The 20,988-nt window shown below is 39.4% G+C and overlaps 1 protein-coding gene across 2 annotated transcripts; it reads left to right on the forward strand.

Moving 5' to 3' along the window:
* The first annotated feature begins 8,835 nt into the window (after positions 1-8,835).
* LOC117527290 (peripheral myelin protein 22-like) lies at positions 8,836-17,182 on the forward strand. Of its 2 annotated transcripts, none has more exons than XM_034189586.1 (5): positions 8,836-8,990; positions 9,532-9,621; positions 13,319-13,412; positions 13,506-13,646; positions 15,466-17,182. In XM_034189586.1, exons 2-5 carry the CDS (start codon positions 9,544-9,546, stop codon positions 15,621-15,623), a joined length of 471 nt encoding a protein of 156 aa, XP_034045477.1. In that variant the 5' UTR covers positions 8,836-8,990; positions 9,532-9,543; the 3' UTR covers positions 15,624-17,182. The 2 variants fall into 2 exon arrangements, with proteins under 2 accessions (XP_034045477.1, XP_034045478.1); XM_034189587.1 differs by lacking the exon at positions 8,836-8,990 and adding an exon at positions 9,007-9,112.
* The last annotated feature ends 3,806 nt before the right edge of the window (positions 17,183-20,988 follow it).

Consider the following 20,988-nt stretch of genomic DNA (forward strand, 5'->3'; position numbering starts at 1 on the left):
GAATTGACTGTTGTCCATTTCTGTGATTGGTTGTATTCGTTGTGCACATTCACAACAGTAAAGCGTTGTTATTTTGACTTACTCCATTGTCCGTTCATTTGCGCCCCCTGTTGTGGGTCCGTGTTCCTACACTTTCCCAACACTAGGACCAATTTTATTCACTTTATACATGCTTCCCTTAGGCAGTATTATTAGACGGCATTGCTTAAATTTTCATTGTTATGCAGATGATACCCAGCTTTATCTATCCATGAAGCCAGAGGACACACACCAATTAGCTAAACTGCAGGATTGTCTTACAGACATAAAGACATGGATGACCTCTGATTTCCTGCTTTTAAACTCAGATAAAACTGAAGTTATTGTACTTGGCCCCACAAATCTTAGAAACATGGTGTCTAACCAGATCCTTACTCTGGATGGCATTACCCTGACCTCTAGTAATACTGTGAGAAATCTTGGAATCATTTTTGATCAGGATATGTAATTCAAAGCGCATATTAAACAAATATGTAGGACTGCTTTTTTGCATTTACGCAATATCTCTAAAATTAGAAAGGTCTTGTCTCAGAGTGATGCTGAAAAACTAATTCATGCATTTATTTCCTCTAGGCTGGACTATTGTAATTCATTATTATCAGGTTGTCCTAAAAGTTCCCTGAAAAGCCTTCAGTTAATTCAAAATGCTGCAGCTAGAGTGCTGGCAGGGACTAGAAGGAGACAGCATATCTCACCCATATTGGCCTCTCTTCATTGGCTTCCTGTTAATTCTAGAAAAGAATTTAAAATTCTTCTTCTTGAATGAATGAATGAATGAATGAAAACTGTTTATTTCGAACATTTGATACAACAACAATTACAAGATAGCTCAGTAAAGACAACAACAAAAAAGTTCCTACTGTGTACCCAACATGTCCGAAAAGGGGTAGGGTGAAGCATCAGCTTATTTATCCCTACCCCTTCTTCCCCACAACCAGTAATACCCTTTGCCACATATACACATAAATTCCTACACACCTAAACCGATATCAATATATATATATATATACATATATATACACACACATACATATACACATCAACATACACATATATACACATATACATATATACACATATATATACACAAACATAAATATACACCTACACATACCTACTTACATACAAAATACTATATATTTACAAGCCGAAGCAAACAACAAAAACACCCTAACCCTCATTACCCTTCCTCCTCCCTATACCCAGAAAAAAACCATATTTTTGTACCGCTGTTTGAACTGGTTCATGCTTGGACATTGCTTGAGCCCCACTCCCAATCTGTTCCACATCCTCACCCCACAGACAGAAATACAGAAACCTTTTAATGTTGTTCGTGCCCACTGATGCTTTAAATTAAATTTCCCCCTCAGACTGTAATCCCCTGATCTGTTAAAAACATATTTTTAATATTTGCTGGAAGTAAATTGTTTATTGCTTTATACACAATTTGTACTGTTTGAAAATGAACCAAGTCTGTGAATTTTAAGAATTTGGATTGTAAAAATAGTGGATTTGTATGATCTCTATAGCCAGTATTATGAATAATTCTTATAGCTCTTTTCTGCATTACTGACAGTGATTGTGTTGTACCTTTATAAGTATTACCCCATACCTCTGCACAGTACTGTAAATATGGTAAAACCAGTGAGCAGTAAAGAATGCGGAGTGAGTTGTGGTCCAGAATATGTTTCGCTTGTTTAGAACTGAAATGCTTCTTGACAGTTTACTTTGTATATGTTTTATATGAGTCTTCCAGTTTATCTTATCATCTATTATCACCCCCAGAAACTTATTTTCATGTACCCTTTCAATATCTACCCCCTCGACTTGTAACTGAACCTGTATATCTGTATTACAATAGCCAAATAACATGTATTTTGTTTTACTTAAGTTTAATGATAATTTATTTCTGTCAAACCATATTTTCAATTTTCCCATTTCCATACTGATCCTCCTCAGTAACTCCTGCAAATCCCCCCCTGAACAAAAATGCTTGTGTCATCTGCAAATAATACTAATTTTAATATTTTGGAAACATTGACAATATCATTTATATAAATTAGAAACAGTTTTGGACCCAATACTGACCCCTGTGGGACGCCACAAGCATTGTCCAAGCATGATGATGTATATTCCCCCAACTTCACAAACTGTTTTCTGTTACTTAAGTAGCTTCTCACCCAGTGCAACACCAACCCCCTAATCCCATACTGTTCAAGTTTATTGATTAATATGTCATGATTAATTGTATCAAAAGCCTTTTTAAGATCTATAAATATTCCAACTGAATGTAATTTGTGGTCTATGGCGTTTGTAATCTCCTCAACTGATTCTATTAATGCAAGTGATGTTGAACTATGTGCTCTGAATCCATATTGACTATCAGTAAGTAATTTATGTTTATTTATGAATTTGTCTAATCTATTATTGAATAACTTTTCTAATAATTTGGAAAATTGTGGAAGCAAAGAAACAGGTCTATAATTTGTGAAGTGGTGTCTATCCCCAGTCTTATACAGCGGCACAACCTTAGCTATTTTCATTTGATTGGGAAATTTACCGGTTTGAAATGATAAGTTACAGATGTATGTTAATGGTTCTACAATCCATTCAATGACCTGTTTTACCACCACCATATCAATTTCATTTAAATCGGTAGATGTTTTATATTTACAATTATTCACAATGTCTATAATTTCATTTCCATCCACTGCTGTGAGGAACATTGAACAGGGATTTCTTTCTATGAGATTATTATCCCAATCCTCAGGTTGGGAATCGGGAATTTTTTCTGCCAAGCTTGGTCCAATATTTACAAAAAAATTATTAAAACCGTTGACTACCTCATCCTTATTTTCCTTCTTGACATTATTATCAATGAAATACTGAGGGTAACTCTGTTTTTTATTACCATTTTTGATAATGCTATTTAATATATCCCATATTCCTTTAATATTGTTTTTGTTATTATATAATATGTTACTATAATATTCCTTCCTACATACCCGTATAATATTAGTTAATCTATTTTGTATTTCTTATATCTATTTTCTGCCTCTTTAGTCTTTAGTTTTATGAATTCTCTATACAGTGTATTTTTCTTATTACATGCATTTCGTAACCCTTTCGTCATCCATGGTCGAGCTTGGATTTTTGTTTTCTGTAGTCTTGTTTAATTGGACAATTTTTATCATATAATGATGTAAATATTTGTAAAAAAGTTTCATATGCACTATCAACATCACTTTCACTGTATACCTTTTCCCAGTTTTGCTCCTGTAAATCCTTCTTTAGTGTGTTCATGTTTTCCTCTGTCCGCACTCGCCTGTATTTTATTTTCTCCTCTGGCTGATTCCGCCGATGGTTTCTATTATAAACGATGAAAACTGGTAGATGATCACTAATGTCATTGATTAATAATCCACTCACAGTGTTATTCTCAATATCATTGCTGAATATATTATCAATTAAGGTGGCACTATGGGATGTAATTCTGCTTGGCCTGGTGATTTTTGGATATAAACTCATACTGTACATTATACTGATAAATTCATCTGTTATTTTATGCTTATTTGGATTGAGCAGATCAATATTTAAGTCACCACAAATGAACACAGTTTTTTGATTAGTTTTTGAGAACATTTTTCCCATACAGTCAGTGAATGTTTCAATACTAGATCCTGGTGCTCTATATATACAGCTGACTAATACATTTTTGCTTTTTTCTTCACATATTTCAATAGTTATACATTCTAATAAGTTATCAATCACAGTTGTCATATTGTCTACTATTTTATAATCCATGTTCTTATCCACATACACAGCCACTCCTCCTCCACTCTTATTCTTTCTGTTTACACAATTAAATTCATATCCATCCAGTTCAAAATCCATTCCTTATCTTCATTGATCCATGTTTCTGATATAGCAATTATGTTAAATATTTTTTTAAACTGACTTAAATATTCTTTAATGTTGTTAAAGTTTGCATATAGACTTCTGCTGTTGAAATGGATTATTGATAATTTGTTATCCGTTTTAATGATCCGATTAAACTGTTCATCTGTATAATAGCAACAACTGTCATTGATATTTGAGAAGAAATTATTGTCTGGGTCTATATCGTGCTCCAAGTCCAGTACATTGTGGTCTGTGTATTTAAATGTTCTCAGTTCTACTTTTCCATGATCAGCAATCCTTTGAGTTATATCCTTCTTGTCTCCAGATGTAGATGAATAGGTAGTAGATGAATAGGTTCCTCTGGTCTGTGTCATGGTGTTATGATGTGTTTGTGTCCTCATACCTTATTGGTCATATCTGTCCAGATCCTCGCTTTAAGAAACACTATTGTTCATATTTGTCCAGCTCCTCGATGTTCCTTATTGCCATGACTTTTGCTTGTTCTGGTGATCCGTTCAGTTTGATGAATATTTTACAGTTTGAAGTCCATGTGTGCTGGATTTTTCCCTGTTTCTTCAAGAAGCGTGCTTTCCTGGCGATGTCGGCATTCCGTTTGGTGAGATGTTCATTGATGAATACGTTTGTCCCTTTCAGTTTCTTCCTTGTTTTAACAGTGCTGTTTTGTGTTTTCTGTTGATGAATCTCATGATGACGGTTCGTTTATCACCGTCATTTCTCCGGGGCAGAGGGTGGCACGCTTCAATGTTATTTAAATCCATTTCTATACCTTTAGATAGGAGGAAATCAGCAACCTGTTTTTCCACAGAGCTGACCTCCTGTTCACTGGGCTCCCCTCCGCTCTCATCTGTTACCGCCCGTGCGTAGGACCGTGGTTTGATGTGAAGACCTGTGATGATGACGTCGTTGATTCTGGTGTACTGCTCCAATTCAGCCACTCTATTTTCCAGCTGCACCAGATGCCGGTCTTTCTCGGCATTCTGGAGCCGTAATGCCTTCACCTCCTCCACCAGATCCATGATTGATTTCTGTTGCTGCTTCACAACAGAAATCTCCTCTGATAAAAAGTCCAGAGATTTTTTAATATCGTCACCTTCCTCCGCTGTCAGAACCTTCTTAGGCCCCATGGTCGGTTTATGAGCAGCTTGTCGATCGATTATTCTTACTTATAAGGTTTTGAATAATCAGGTCCCATCTTATCTTAGGGACCTCATAGTACCATATCACCCCAATAGAGCACTTCGCTCTCATACTGCAGGCTTACTTGTAGTTCCTAGGGTTTGTAAGAGTAGAATGGGAGGCAGAGCCTTCAGCTTTCAGGCTCCTCTCCTGTGGAACCAGCTCCCAATTCGGATCAGGGAGACAGACACCCTCTCTACTTTTAAGATTAGGCTTAAAACTTTCCTTTTTGCTAAAGCTTATAGTTAGGGCTGCATCAGGTGACCCTGAACCATCCCTTAGTTATGCTGCTATAGACTTAGACTGCTGGGGGGTTCCCATGATGCACTGAGTGTTTCTTTCTCTTTTTGCTCTGTATGCACCACTCTGCATTTAATCATTAGTGATTGATCTCTGCTCCCTTCCACAGCATGTCTTTTTCCTGGTTCTCTCCCTCAGCCCCAACCAGTCCCAGCAGAAGACTGCCCCTCCCTGAGCCTGGTTCTGCTGGAGGTTTCTTCCTGTTAAAAGGGAGTTTTTCCTTCCCACTGTCGCCAAGTGCTTGCTCACAAGGGGTCGTTGGGGTTTTTACGTAATTATTGTATGGCCTTGCCTTACAATATAAAGCGCCTTGGGGCAACTGTTTGTTGTGATTTGGCGCTGTATAAATAAAATTGATTGATTGATTGATTGATTGATTGACCAACCAAATGGGCCCCCAAAAAATCGGTTCCCCCTTGCCTTCGCTGTGCATACATCATTTTGAAGCGTCAGCAGCGATTCACTGATAATCACCTCGTATCTGCATAAAACTGACTTTAGAATGATTTAAGAGGTTTAATTTGTCATCTGATGGTTAAGAATCACATTATTCCCTTTGATTGCTTTGGGTGAAGAGAGTCAGACTCAGAGTCAGTTTTTTTTCATGCCCCGACACGAAAAGCGCTCCATTTTTGTGATGCGTTTTTTTTTATATATATATTTTGCTATTTATAATCCTCCCACTTCTCCTAACTCTAACCATAATATAAGTCTCTACTCTCTCCTACCCATGACCCCGTCACCCCACATTTTGTGCCCTCATCATGAAAATCACCCCATTTTCGTGATGCGTTTTTTTTATTTTGCTATTTATAATCCTCCCCCTTCTCCTAACTCTAACCATAACCATAATATAAGTGTCTACTCTCATCTACTCATGACCCCTGTCACCCCACATTTCGTGCCCTCATCATGTAAATCACCCCGTTTTCGTGATGCGTTTTTTTTTTTATATATTTTGCTATTTATAATCCTCCCCCTTCTCCTAACTCTAACCATAATATAAGTGTCTACTCTCTCCTACCCATGACCCCGTCACCCCTCATTTTGTGCCCTCATCATGAAAATCACCCCATTTTCATGATGCGTTTTTTTTATTTTGCTATTTATAATCCTCCCCCTTCTCTTAACTTTAACCATAATATGTCTACTCTCATCTACTCATGACCCCCGTCACCCCACATTTTGTGTCATCATGAAAAGCGCCCATTTTTTTTATATATTTTGCTATTTATAATCCTTCTTCTAACTGTAACCATAATATAAGTGTCTACTGTCTCCTACCCATGACCCCATCACCCCACATTTTGTGCCCTCAATATGAAAAGCGGCCGATTTCCGTGATGCGTTTTTTTTTTTTAGATTTTGCTATTTATAATCCTCCCCCTTCTCCTAACTCTAACCATAATTTAAGTGTCTACTCTCATCTACTCATGACCCTGTCACCCCACATTTCGTGCCCTCATCATGAAAAGCACCCCGTTTTCGTGATGCGTTTTTTTTTTTTTTTATATATTTTGCTATTTATAATCCTCCCCCTTCTCCTAACTCTAACCATAACATGTCTACTCTCTCCTACCCATGACCCCATCACCCCACATTTTGTGCCCTCAACATGAAAAGCGCCCCATTTCCGTGATGCGTTTTTTAGATTTTGCTATTTATAATCCTTCTTCTAACTCGAACCATAAGTGTCTACTCACTCCTACCCATTACACCATCACTGTTGTGAAAGTGTCGTGACACGGACCCACAACAGGGGGCGTTAATGAACGGACAATGGATAAGCCAAAAAGTAACAATTTAATGTTGTGAATCACACAACGATGTACAGACAATAACAATACAGTGACTGTCAATCATACACCAGGTGACGTGTGGGCAGGCTCGACGATAGAAGACGCCTGGCGAGAGAAAAGCCGGATCCACACAGCTTCCACCGCCAACGGAGCTGAAGAACACCGGAGCCGCCAAGCCCTGCGCCCCAGGTGGCCGCTGTCTTCAGCAGTCAGACCCGGTACTGCTGGCAGAGAACAGAGACAGTCCAGATGAGTGTGAGGTCGCACACTCAGAAATCCCACAGTCTGTATTCAGTAAAGGAGGGAGAACCTCCACCTCCAATCACACACTCGTGCAGCTCCTGAGTTAACCACTTATCTGAGTGGGGTGTGAGGCGAAGCCGTCGCAGTCCACACCAAACGCCAACTCCGCAGATAAGGCACACCACAGGAAAACGGCTGCAAAAAGAGATCAGACTAATACTCAAAGTTTAAGTCAGCAGAGAAAATTACCTGATTGGTAGTTGATTTCTCGGCGGGGAGGTGGAGTTGCAGTCCGGCCTTTATGGTGATGGTGATGAGTAGTGGATGAGTGACAGCTGGTACGGATGATGAGTGACAGCTGTCACTCCTGGTCGCTCCGACGCCCTCTCGTGCTTGAAGCCCGCACTTCAAGCAGGGCGCCATCTTGTGGTAGTGGGCCAGCAGTTCCTCCTCTTCAGCGGCCCACACAACAATCACCCCACATTTCGTGCCCTCATCATGAAAAGCACCCCATTTTCGTGATGCGTTTTTTTATTTTGCTATTTATAATCCTCCCCCTTCTGCTAACTCTAACCATAATATAAGTGTCTACTCTCTCCTACCCATTACACCATCACCCCACATTTCGTGCCCTCATCATGAAAAGCACCCCATTTTTGTGATGCGTTTTTTTATTTTGCTATTTATAATCCTCCCCCTTCTGCTAACTCTAACCATAATATAAGTGTCTACTCTCTCCTACCCATTACACCATCACCCCACATTTCATGCCCTCATCATGAAAAGCACCCCATTTTTGTGATGCGTTTTTTTATTTTGCTATTTATAATCCTCCCCATTCTCCTAACTCTAACCATAAGTGTCTACTCTCATCTACTCATGACCCTCGTCACCCCACATTTCGTGCCCTCATCGTGAAAAACACCCCATTTTTGTGCCCTGTCGCGATCCAATTGATTAATGGAGTTTTCATAAAGCCATCACAGACTGAGACTGGGTTGCCCATACTCAACTTTTAAGATTAAAAAATAATCATAATAAATAAAAACGTCGTGTAAAGAAGTGCAGCACTTTTGGTCAAAGGTGGGTGATCAGGATCAAAGAAATAAAGAAACATCAGCAGTGGACAGAGGGAGTGTTCTTGGCACAGGTGTGTGTCCTCTGAGTTCCTTTCTAGTTGCAGTTTGTTCAAAAGAACAATAATTTCTCGACATTTTAACTTGAAGAAAAAAATGCAAACTGTCCTCGCAGCTTTGAGTGGGCTGTGGAAAAGCTGTGTTCTGCGTCCAGTCCCACGGGCTCCGGCGGGGAGGAGGAGAAACGAGCTGAAGTATGTGGTGACGTGCAGGGCGGTGTTCCTCTCTCTCACACACACACACACACACACACACACACACTGACACTCACATCTGGAATAGTAACTGCAGAGGAAAGAAGCAGCACAACTCTTCACTTTTTCCTCCTCGGAAACTTTACTTAGTTTCAGCTGTTTTTTTTTTTTTTTAATTTACTGTAAGTCCGATCGAGGCGCCGCACAACTTTTGCCTTTGTTTTAGTCACGTGGTCGATTGTTCTGTCGCCTTTTTGTGTTTTTTCCATTCTCTCACTCTTCCTGCGGGATTTCACCTTTTTCTGTACGGTTTGGATTACTTTATGTGTCTTAAATGTGAAATGAGTGGATTATATTTCGTTTGGTCGGTCAAGATGACCGTTTCGCGGCTCACGCACGCGGTTTACGCACAACTGTGGAGTGTTCTGCAACACAGTTTTTCTTTTAATATGCAACACAAACATATAATCAGTCAGAAGTTCCACTTTGAAAAGAGGTAGACAATTATATTTTCTGCCTTTAAAGTCCACTTTGAGCATCAGGAGGGAAATTAAAGCCTCTTGCTTAGAGCTTTCTCTTTCGAATGTAATAAGATACTTTGATTTTGAAGTAAACATTGCGGTCAGACAGGCAGCGAGGAAACAGCGCCATCTGGTGTCGAGATGTGCACATCTAATTTTTTCTGGGATAATTTTTTTTCTTCTTTTTTCTGTATCTCTGTAGATCTGTTTGACAATGTTGCTCGTCCTGTTGGGAGTGCTCATCTTGCACCTCATCATCCTAATTTTTCTCATCGTCTCCACGGCAGCCAGCGTAAGTGTTGCAATTGATTATTTTCTGCTGGAATCTAAATTTTTAATACGACAGCGTGCATGTGACTGTCTTTATATCTGCTTTCTATTATTGCCTGTTTTGACACATAAATGCTGAACTGCCAGGGGCGTAGTCAGAGGGAGGAGCACAACTCTCTCTCTCAAAAAAGTGCATAGTAAAACACTGAGTGGTGCAACATTTATGAGGTTCTTTCATAATTACCCAAGAAGATCAGAGACTTCAAGAGAAATGTTTACAACAGTCGCTTGTGTTAAACAGATTGATCTCATGGTGCACGCTGCACAGTCTTACCTATCAAAACTGAACAAGTCACTCTGATGAGTTATGAAACATCTTGAAGACCAGCAAGAAGTCCTTCTAGCTGTCTCTTACCTCAATGAGTGAAAACCTTCATCGACGGCTAAGTGAAGATTACCTGTTGTCTACATTTATGAGCTCTTGTGATCTATTTACCTCTTGTCTCTTATGTGGTGCATTTCTCTGGGTATGATGGAGCGCGTTGTGTTGAGACCATCCAGCAAATGGAGAAGCCAAGGAGATGCCCACCTGTCACCTGCCTGCAGCAGATGATTACTTTTGAGGGGTGGGTGTGGACCACCTATCTCCTTGATTGACCCAAGACATTTAGGGGTTGTGATGGTGGATGGTGGATGCACGTTGATGCACATGCCTTGACTTGACTTGGCGTCCAGTGTAGGTTTTTTTTTTTTTTGGTCTAGGTTTGGCACAGCTTTTATGCCGGAAGCTCTACCTGACAGAACAGATGTACAATAAGAGTGGGCACAAGTGACCTAGAACTGAAGACCTTCTTGTTGACTTCTACTGAAATCAGATTATCCAAGTCTGATGTTTACCATCTCTTGATAGGTTCATCTCCGATCCTAATTGCTGAGCATTGATTTTGATGGTTGACTTTTGAACCCTCAAAGCCGATATTTGATTCCAGTCATTAAGAAGATGAGCATTTATTTGTCATTGTACATACGTCCAGTAAAACTAATCTTGATAATAGACAGAACCACCCTGAGCTGTGGCGGTCACCATAGTCTCTCACCCGGGAACCAGCTCCAGGTGTGCAGACATTACAATACTAGCGAGAGGAGAATGACGCTAATATCCGTGATTGGATGGTGGGTGGAAACTGGAGTGCCAAGAGGAAAACTGTTGAAACACAGGAAGGACATAAAAACAAACAGCAACTGGGTGTTGGTGGACTTAGTTTGAGGACCTTATTGCTGAGATGCTAGCGTGCTTACCACTGTGGCCCCATGCTGCCGACTTTTCAGTCTTATCAAAGGTAGAATCAGATTTAAGATCAAAGGTGGGATCAGCCCCTGTATTCAGATCCGTGACAAAATGGAATGGCTTCTTTCTTGACCCAATAATAAGATCTGTTCAAACATCATCCAACTCAGCATTTTTTCACCAAACCCGCTGGTTCTGCCTGGGGTGGGTAGTTTATCGAATGACTGAAGATGGCCTTCACAAAACTGACTGTATGGGACAATGCAACAAATTATAATGGAGAGATTGTCCTTGGGGAAGGGAATCATTTAATTTAGCTTTTAAAGAAAGAAATTAAAGGTAGAGAAAAAAAATCAGTCATATTTGACACATTATCAGCAAAGAAAGATAATCAGGTGTCTTAAAATATTAAATTATAAAGTTTGCAGCGCAGACCACCCTTTGGACGTTAGTTCTTTAAGAAATCAGCTGTTTCTGTGTTTCTGTGGCCGTGTCCCACATAGCACAGACAGGCTCAATAGGCATGTCTCACAGAGCAAGCATGCATCTAGATGTGGACAGAGGAAGTCAGGTTATATGCTTGAAACTGTATGTGGAGAAAAACAGGCGTCTCCCAAAGATGACAGTGGGAGGAGCATTATTCAAGACGCTAAAGACTCTCACATGGCTCCCACATGGCAATTAGGACTCTTCGGCCATTAGCAGCGTTTTAAATGCTTCCAATCCTCCACCCAGGTGTGCGCACTGTGTAAGATTCTTGGATGTGATGCAAAACTTCATCAACTCGGTTACAGCTGTCTGCAGTTAATGACTTTTATAGTTGTTATATAAACCCATCCTCCCTACGGCCCCGCCCTAAATCCACCATTGATTGCTCCAGGAAGTGCTGTTGCAAGAGTTTTAGTGGTTTCGTCTTGCAAATAAAATCTGATACATGACATGGAAAATTTGACATTTTTCAGCTATTTGGGGGCAACACTGCTAATGTCCCATGACCAGCACTAGGTGGTGCACAGTGAAATAAGCCTCACTCTCCGATGCCAAAAGATGTTCTAGCAACAGACACTAGAGCTCTTAGGTTTTAGCATCGTGGTTCCACTAACTTAACCTTTGTGGACAAAATTGACTAATTTCTCACAACATCTGTCCCAACATTTACCGTACAGTTTTGAATATAAGATGGCCCTGATTATGAGACACTGACGCACCCCACCTTGCAAAAGACATTGATTCATTTTATATACCTGCTTATTCCAATTGAGGATAACTGTCATTGAGCAAGAGGCGGTGTACACCCTAAACAGGCCGCCACTATGTCACAGGTTCCACACACAAACAGTCAAATTCACACTCACACCTACGGTCTATTTCGAGTTACCAATTCACCTAAAGTCTTTGGAAGTGGAAGGAAGTCTGAGGGACCTCGCACAAATAGGCAGACACCACACAGACAGGACGAGGTCAGAACCAAATCTGGGACCTTCTTGTTGTGAGGTGACAGTGCTAACTTCAAAGACAATTAAAAAAAATGAGAATGCTTTTATTTGAAAATAATGCTAATAAAAACACATTTTATGGGCAACCCCCCCAGCATGTACAGACATACTTGCCGATAAATATCTTTGAAGCAGCTACTTTTAGGACCGCAGTAATATTTTCTGACAATTAGCATTTTAAAACTGCCTTCTTGGGTTTATTATCTTCTAATATTAGATTGTCACTCCATATTTCATGGCTGCTTGGGAGCTGTTTGTTGATTTTTCTTCCTTTATCACCATGAGCTTAAAGTTTGCATCATAACCACCTCAGTAGCACAGGCCCTGTCTTAACAGCGATCCTCCAGCAGTAAAGCACTTGAATGGTGCTGTGGAGTGCTTCACCCAGTGCTTTCTTTCCAAATAAATAAATAAATGGGGAGGGGGTGTTTTCTACAACAACAGTAACATGAAGCTTAGAATATGGTGATTAAAAAAAACACACACACTCACCAGCAACATTTAGACTACGTTCAACTGCTTTCATAGAAAATTAAAGATGCGGGTAACTTCAGTTCTGTGGGGCACTTGTTTCATGGATGTTTGGCGCCACCTAGTGTTTACGGCTGGTTTGACGTGTAAAAGTCTAGACTCTAGACCCTGCTTGAAAGACACTTTTTTTTTTCCTTCAGATGTATTTTCATGACAAAAAAAACTGGAACAGTATAATACTTTGTGTTTGAGTACATTCAGTGTGTAATAATGTGTGATGATGTTGGCTTGTGGTGTGTGTGTGTGTGTGTGTGTGTGTGTGTGTGTGTGTGTGTGTGTGTGTGTGTGTGTGTGTGTGTGTGTGTGTGTGTGTGTGTGTGTGTGTGTGTGTGTGTGTGGCTAGATTGGTGAATGAGAAAATGCTGCCTACTGACTGTGCTGTGCTTGTCTGCTGTGTTTTCCAGACCTGGTCTGTAGATGCCGGTAGGTCGACATATCTGTGGACCAATTGTGCGACAATTAATGGAGGCTACCGCTGTGTGTCGGCTGGAAATGAAGGTTTGTCTGCTCTCCTACACTGTGAGAACGTGTTTGGGTTAACGTCCTCCGTCAGTATACAATCAGGTGTGTGTGTGTGTGTTTTGGTTTCAGACTGGATCCAGGCAGTTCAGGCCCTCATGATCCTGGCTGTGCTCTTCTGCTTCTTCTCCCTCATTGCCTTCATGTATCAGCTGTTCCGCCTGGTCAAGGATGGGCGCTTCTTCTTCACAGCCATCTTCCAGATCTTGGCTAGTGAGTATGATGTCATCAGGCGTGAACGACTGGCACATTGGGCAGAAGTGGGCGTGGTTGTCATCTGGATTGCTTCTGCAAAAAAAGACACACCATTTCAAGTATAAAGCATTTAGAGAGTGTAACGCCTGCAACTCACATGTTGGATATGATCCATAAAGTTCTGGGTCCTTATACGGTCATGCTGTTACCATAGAAGTACCCTCATACGTGGTTCTGTGGGGCTTTGACATTCAATCACTTCTGTTGAAACTTGAGCCACTTTGTTTTTTAACAAACATGCAAAATTCTTCCACCATGATTCATCCATATTGGCTCCAAGCTGTGTGAGGTAAACAGTTATGGCTTTGAGTTTGACCTTTCAGGGTCACTCAAGTTCAAAGGTCATGTGACCAATGCAAAAGTGATATGTAACTCCGTATTAGTGTTTGATAGCAACCGTAGGTGTGTTGTTAATCTGTTCGTCAGATTAACCGGTCTAAGTCTCCCCGAAATATAAGCATCAGGCTCACATTTTGACCTCGGCTGTGACCTTGACCTTTAACAGATTTTCCTACAAGTCATATCGCCTTGTCCTTGGCTGATCCCAAATGGTTTTCAGGCATGATGCAGTTGTTTAAAGCACCTGCAACCCTGTGGAAGTTGATTTTTTTATTCGTCAATTCATCTTCTGCCACTTATCTCCTTGAAGGTCACAGGGGGTCGTCAGAGGTGTTTCCAGTATTCACACATTAATTTTTTTTCAGCACATAATTCTTACTTTTAAAAAAATTAAATTTTATATCGACACTGACAGTGGGAGCTGATGTGATGTGAAATTTATGTTGGTCAGACATCATATTGTGGGTTTTTTGTTTGTTTTAATTAACAAACTGGACCAGTCAAGTTGTTCGTGTGCTCCGTTTCAGGGCAGAAGGTTCCTGGTTCAAACTCCACTCCTGACACATTTCTCCATGAAATTGTGGAGTTGCATCATGAAGGACATCCGGTGTAAAAGTTGTGTCAAATCAATATACAGATCCAAAATGAGGGAGCAGCTGAAGAGATGTTCTTGCCTGCTGTTGACTAAACACAGCTTTGCACCCTAAAGGGGTCGTGTTACTCACATTTTTAGCAAATCAATATACATGATCAGGTATCTTAAAGGCTTTCAAAAGACCTAAACGGGTACTTTGTAGTATGCAGGGAGTGGAGAGATAGATAAGAGTCCTTCCCATCCATGTTGGGAACACAATTACTCAAAAACAATAAATGATATCATCCCGCACATCTTCAAAATAAAAGGGCAGATAATGAGGAATTTGGTGAATTTTGGCATATTGAATCAATCCAAAAAGGACCTCTGTTTTCCTTATGTAATACTAGCAGTGTATCTGGGTTTCAGCGTCCAGATGTGAGATTACAGACTTTTGTTTTGTACGCAAAGTTCCAACTTCCCCCGTCAAAAATGAAAAATACAAATGGAAAAAGTAACAGTTCCTTGAAAGGCCACTTGAGCCTAGCTACAGAAAGGAAGCCCATGTTAAAATGTCCAAATTTACAGCAGAATAAACTTGTTTATAGCCTGGTACAGTAAGTTGTTTTTATTTCTATAGTTTCACTCTCCATGTCAACTGTATGGGGAAGAATTTTTTTCAGCACTGTTTAGTTTAAGACATTTTAAGCCGTAAAGTTATACGTAATTAGGGGCGTGTTCGCTTTGAGTGACGGGTAGTGTGTTGTCATCAGCTGAATCCAGACAGCCCTCTGTTGCTTTTCATTTTATTTATTTGTTTTTGCATGGAGTAGGACCTCCTCATGTCTCCTGTTGTCTCCACAGGTCTGTTTGTGATGTGCGCCGCAATCATCTACACCGTGATGAAGCCGGACGACAGCCCACAAATGTCTTACGGCTACGCGTACGTGCTGGCCTGGGTGGCGTTCCCCCTCTGTCTCATCAGCGGCCTCATTTACATCATCATGAGAAAGAAAGAATGAGAAGAGGCGCAGAGGAGGAACGAGGAGGAGCCGCTTGGCGACGCCTCCGCGCCACATCGCACTGTGCCTACTGCCCACAGACCGGAGATGGACATCCAACCAGGCAACAAAAGTGCACATGTCACTCACTAACAGCGAGGACATACTCCTTACTGCTGGGAACTTTTTGGTGGGGGGCTGAAAATACCTGTTTGCTTTCTGACTTTTAACAGCGTGCACGTGACGCGTCACAGCGGTGATGGTGTGTCTTCGCAACGTTTGTTGGTGACATGTTGATTTTTGTTGCATGCCGGCGTTCCGCTTCCACAAACCCATCATGTGACAACCAACCATCCTGTCTCGCTTCAGTCCTCAGATGTACAGTGTCTGTGGTTTTTAGACATATTTATAATGTTTTTGTTTGTTTGTTTTTGTACATAGTGTTCTTCTGCTCATTAACATTATTGTTTGTCACTCACATGTCATGCAGCTGTGCCAAAGAAATGCTTAACTGCTTTTGTTTTGTTTTTTTTTGCAAGGGGTGTGTGTGTGTTTGTGTGTGTGTGGCGGGGGTTTGGGTGGGTGGGTGGGGGGGGGGTGAATGAATGTGTTAAATAACTTAGCCAGCGTACTTTTACTTACATACGCATTCTTCTTGAAGGAATTGAGAAAATCCTCCAAAATAATAAAAGTACTAATGAAGTTTGGTTTTTTTTGTTGTTGTTGTTGTTGTTGTTTAGGTTTTTTATTTTGTTTTTGTTTTTTTGTTTGTTTGTTTTTTTTAATTATTGTCATACTTGATATCCCAAAAATAAATTTCGCATTTCATCTAGTTTTAAAGAAATGGTGCTTTTACTTGTTCTCTCTCTATTTAATAAAACAAACATCTATTCTTAAAATGTATAGCCTTTACTTTGTACTGTCTAATGTCCTGTGTTTCATTTGTACAATCCTAAGTTTGCGTTTGCGTTCCTACCAGTATTCTTCGAAATAAACTTGTTCAAATAAACTTTTTGTCACTTTTGAAAAGTTTAGTTTTAACTCGGAAATGGTTGACTGCAGTAGCTCAGCCGCACCACGCGGTGGTGCTGTGACGCAGCATGAGCGCTCTGGCAGTTTTGCACGTGGTTTCACACCATAAAATTCACCTTCTTCAAGTTTCTGTCTATGCAGCCAATGAAATGGTTTTATAGACACTAAAATTAATAGACTTTCAGAAAGCTGATCATTCAGTGGGTAATTAAAACACATTCATAAGGATGTTTTCTTGGTATATATTAGTGACATCACATCCATAGGGGCCTTCACAGCAGTTTAATAGTTTGCCTTTTTTTTCTCCATGGATCTTATATACATTTCTTAATTTTACATATTTCATGTCACTTTGTAGTTGGATGTGCAGCTTCCTGTTTGTCTGCACTTTTATTTGGACAAATTTCAACATCTTTCTGTCTAACTGAAGTCATTACAGTTTGTGCTTTGTAAAATGTGCTGACAACGGTCTGTTGACTGAAATGTGCATAGTTTTTAATGATTTGTTTAACCTTTTTTTGTATGCTCAATAAAATTTACATATGTAAAGTCTTTGTGCACATTTTCCGACAGACTGACGATCAAGTTGCAAACTCACTGCTGCGCTTGGGTTCAGAGTACGTCACAGGGAAACAAGTAGACTTTCTGCAGAGCTTTCACCATTTCAGCAAAGAATTTATTCCATCACAATTTGTTTCGCCATAACCTACAAAGAAGTAAATCATGTTCTTATTGTGCTGCACTGCAGAATGTTAAGAAGTAAACTTTTTCAAGTATGCAAACCCATTTCTTTCGAAAAAAAAAAAAAAAAGCAAATCTAAACTAACTTGCTTCACTAATAATAATAGTCATCATTTCTAAAAATAAAAACTTTGTTGTGTGAAGTCACTTCAATTTTGGGCGCTTTTCTATCCAATAAATATTTGTAGCCCCAACTCAAATAAACTGAGCCACATATATTTATAGGATGAAATCTCATTCATTCAATGGGCCATTTTTTGAGTGTTGCTACAAGTGTGCAATCCTTAAAGTAGTGCAACAAACATTAAATAAAATATATATATATAAAAATAATAATAATTAATAAAATATATTTTAGTTTGTGTAACTTAAAAGCAGTGATTTGTGATAATTTTTAATTTTGTGGTTCTTTTGATGATTTGGCACAAGTTTTAGGCTAAATGGTTGTCCCAACACAGCTCCAGATGTACGATGGTGGTCTCTGAAACCCAAGAATGCCAGCCAGTGCTCCACTGTGACACACCATGAAAGTTACAAATTGCATAGTACTTCACAAGAGTTACATCCCACCACTGGGGGGAAAAAACTATTTCTTCTAAATTAACACAGGAATTTGAACATGATTTTGACCACAAATGACAAGTTGCTTATTAAAAATGAGTAATAACAGGCTGATAAAACATTTACATTCATGATATTTTCTTGAATTCCATGTAAGTATTGACAGTGAAAGTTTTATTTTATTCCAAAATTGTGTTATCGCATTGCTTTGCATTCATATCTGCATAACTAGTAAAAGTTGTGCAGTATGTAAAGTATTTTGTGTTAGAGAATGAGCAACATACCACTTAGCCTATAGAATCGGCCCATATGAGCTTTTCACGAACATATTGATCTCATTATTTTTGCTGATATGAAACCTTTTTTTTAAAAAAACCAAATATAGTACAATGCAGAAAAAAACTTTGACTGTGGGAAAAATTGCGATTACCTACGGAGTGTCCAGAAAGTATTCACAGCACTTCACTTTATTCACATTTTGTTATGTTACAGCTTTATTCCACAATGGATGATTATTCTACTCACAATACTCTGTAATGACAATGTGAAAGAAGTATTTTTTTTTTTTTTTTTTTTTGCAAATTTATTAAAAATAAAAAAATAATAATAAATAACTCGCGTGCATAAGTATTCACAGCCTTTGCCATGAAGCTCAAAATTGAGCTCAGGTGCATCCTGTTTCCATTAATTGCCCTTAAGATGTTTCTCCAGCTTAATCGGAGTCCACGTGGGGTAAATTCAGTGGACTCCATGATTTGGAAAGACACACACCTGTCTACATATAAGGTCCCACAGTTGGCAGTGTTTGTCGGAGCACAAACCAAACATGAAGTTAAAGGAATTGTCTGTAGACCTGCGAGGAAGGACTGTTTCAAGGCACAAATCTGGGGAAGGGTACAGAAACATTTCTGCTGCTTTGAAGGTGCCAATGAGCACAGTGTCCTCTATCATCCATAAATGAAAGGTGTTTGAATCCACCAGAACTCTTAGCTGGCCACCTGTCTAAACTGTGAAATTGAAGAGAAGGGCCTTAGTCAGTGAGGTGACCAAGTACCTGATGGTCACCCTGTCAGAGCTCCAGTATTCCTCTGTGGAGAGAGGAGAACCTTCCAGAAGGACAACCATCTCTGTAGAAATCCACCATTCAGACCTGTATGGTAGCACAGAACCAATATATCAAAGGAGTGATTTCAGGACAACTTTGTGAATGTCCCAGCCAGAGCACAGGCCTAAATCTGATTGAAGATCTCTGGAGAGATCTCAAAGTGGCTGTGCAGCAACACTCCCCATCCAACCCGATGGAGCTTGAGAGGTGCTGCAAAGAGGAATGGGCAAATCTGCCCAAAGATAGGTGCACCAAGCTTGTGGCATCATATTCAAGAAGACTGGAGGCTGTAATTGCTGCCAAAGGTCCATCAACAAAGTACTGAGCAAAGGGTGTGAATACTTATGAACACGTGATTTCTTAGTTATTCTTTTTAATAAATCTGCAAAAATTTCAAAAATACTTTTTCATGTTGTCATTATGGGGTGCTGTGAGTAGAATTTTGAGGGGAAAAAATTAATTTAGTCCATTTTGGAATAAGGCTGCAACATAACAAAATGTGGAAAAAGTGAAGCGCTGTGAATACTTTCCGAATGCACGGTCAGAATCATTCCCATTTGTTTATTTTGTGTATATATAGATACTGACTTTAAAACTGACCATATGTGTCCCTGTGGGTGTGAATGTGTCTGTTTGTATGTGGCCCTGTGACAGACAGGCATCCTGTCCAGGGTGGACCCTGGCTCACGCCCTGTGACTGCTGGGATAGGCTCCACCCCCCTGTGACCCTTAATTGGAATTAGCGGGTATACATATTGGTTGGCTGGATAGATCCAGATGTATTGGTATTTAACTTTTTTACTCCCTAATGTCAATTGTCTTTTTAATGGACACTGCTAAAGACACTGTTCATGAAGTGATCACAATAATTTTCTCTTATTTTTGACCCATGACTGAATTTTAATTTTCAATAAACTGCAGCACAGAAAAGTATTTAGATTGTTTTCGAGCTTTACAAGCAAATCAGTCAGTCAGCGAACGCAGCTGGAAAGAAGATATATAGTACAGTGAGTCTCCGGCTGACTAAAGCTCCACTAGATGGTGACTGCATCATATTTTTGCAGGAGTTCATGAACCTTTAAAAGTTTCTCAGTGTGAAATCAAAGCCAAACTTATTGCTGTTTAAAGTGGAAAATTGTCACATTAATCTGTGATTTCTCAGAAGCTGGCACATTTGATCACTGCAATGTGATTCCACTTTCAACCAAAAGTACATTAAGGATATTTATATGATTCACAAGAGTAAGGAGTGATCAACTCCAGCATTATTATTTTTTTTTTCTAAAACTATTGTTTACTATAGTTTAATAATTTCCTTCAGGATAATAAAGTTAACTGAAAAAATATAGTTTATCATTGTCAAAGTATATAAACTATATTTTTTCAGTCAACATGTTTATTTCAAATATTTTGCTTCTTATAGGCTGAATTTATAGAATTAGTGGTGAATGTGAAAGTATGCATTTTGAACTCTATTTCACATGTGTAGTACTGTGCATCCATATGAAGTAACACATTTACTTTGACTTTTATTTCATTGCGAACAATGTTAACCCAATATATGTCATGTTTTGTGTGGGCCATTTAATTTCATTTGTTAATATGCATCAATTCCTGCATTTATGGCTTGTAACACATTAAAAAAGGTAGGCTGGGGCAGTTTAGGCTTAGTAGCAAAGTATATATAAATGACTAAATAAATTTATTTCAAGCAGGTGATTTGGTACAAACTCAGTATCCACTAAAGGCTGAATCTTTGAGGAACAAAGATGGACAGAGGATCTCCAGTTTGTCAAGAAATGCATGAGGATATTATTAAAATTTTTAAAAACAATGTTCCTCAAGAAAGATTGGAAGGGATTAGCATATTTCTCCCTCTACAGTGCAGAATATCATTTAATCAAGGGATCTGGATGAATTTCAGTGCATCGAGAGCAAGGGCATAAG

The sequence above is a fragment of the Thalassophryne amazonica genome, chromosome 16, assembly GCF_902500255.1.
Source record: "Thalassophryne amazonica chromosome 16, fThaAma1.1, whole genome shotgun sequence".
Taxonomy (NCBI): Eukaryota; Metazoa; Chordata; class Actinopteri; order Batrachoidiformes; family Batrachoididae; genus Thalassophryne; species Thalassophryne amazonica.

What these genes read in the sequence shown, in the direction of transcription:
- LOC117527290 (XM_034189586.1), top strand. Translation starts at nt 9,544, where the DNA reads ATGTTGCTCGTCCTGTTGGGAGTGCTCATCTTGCACCTCATCATCCTA. An exon ending in TCGTCTCCACGGCAGCCAGC is followed by an intron (nt 9,622 to 13,318) that starts GTAAGTGTTGCA and finishes TGTGTTTTCCAG; the next exon opens with ACCTGGTCTGTAGATGCCGG. An exon ending in TGTGTCGGCTGGAAATGAAG is followed by an intron (nt 13,413 to 13,505) that starts GTTTGTCTGCTC and finishes TTTTGGTTTCAG; the next exon opens with ACTGGATCCAGGCAGTTCAG.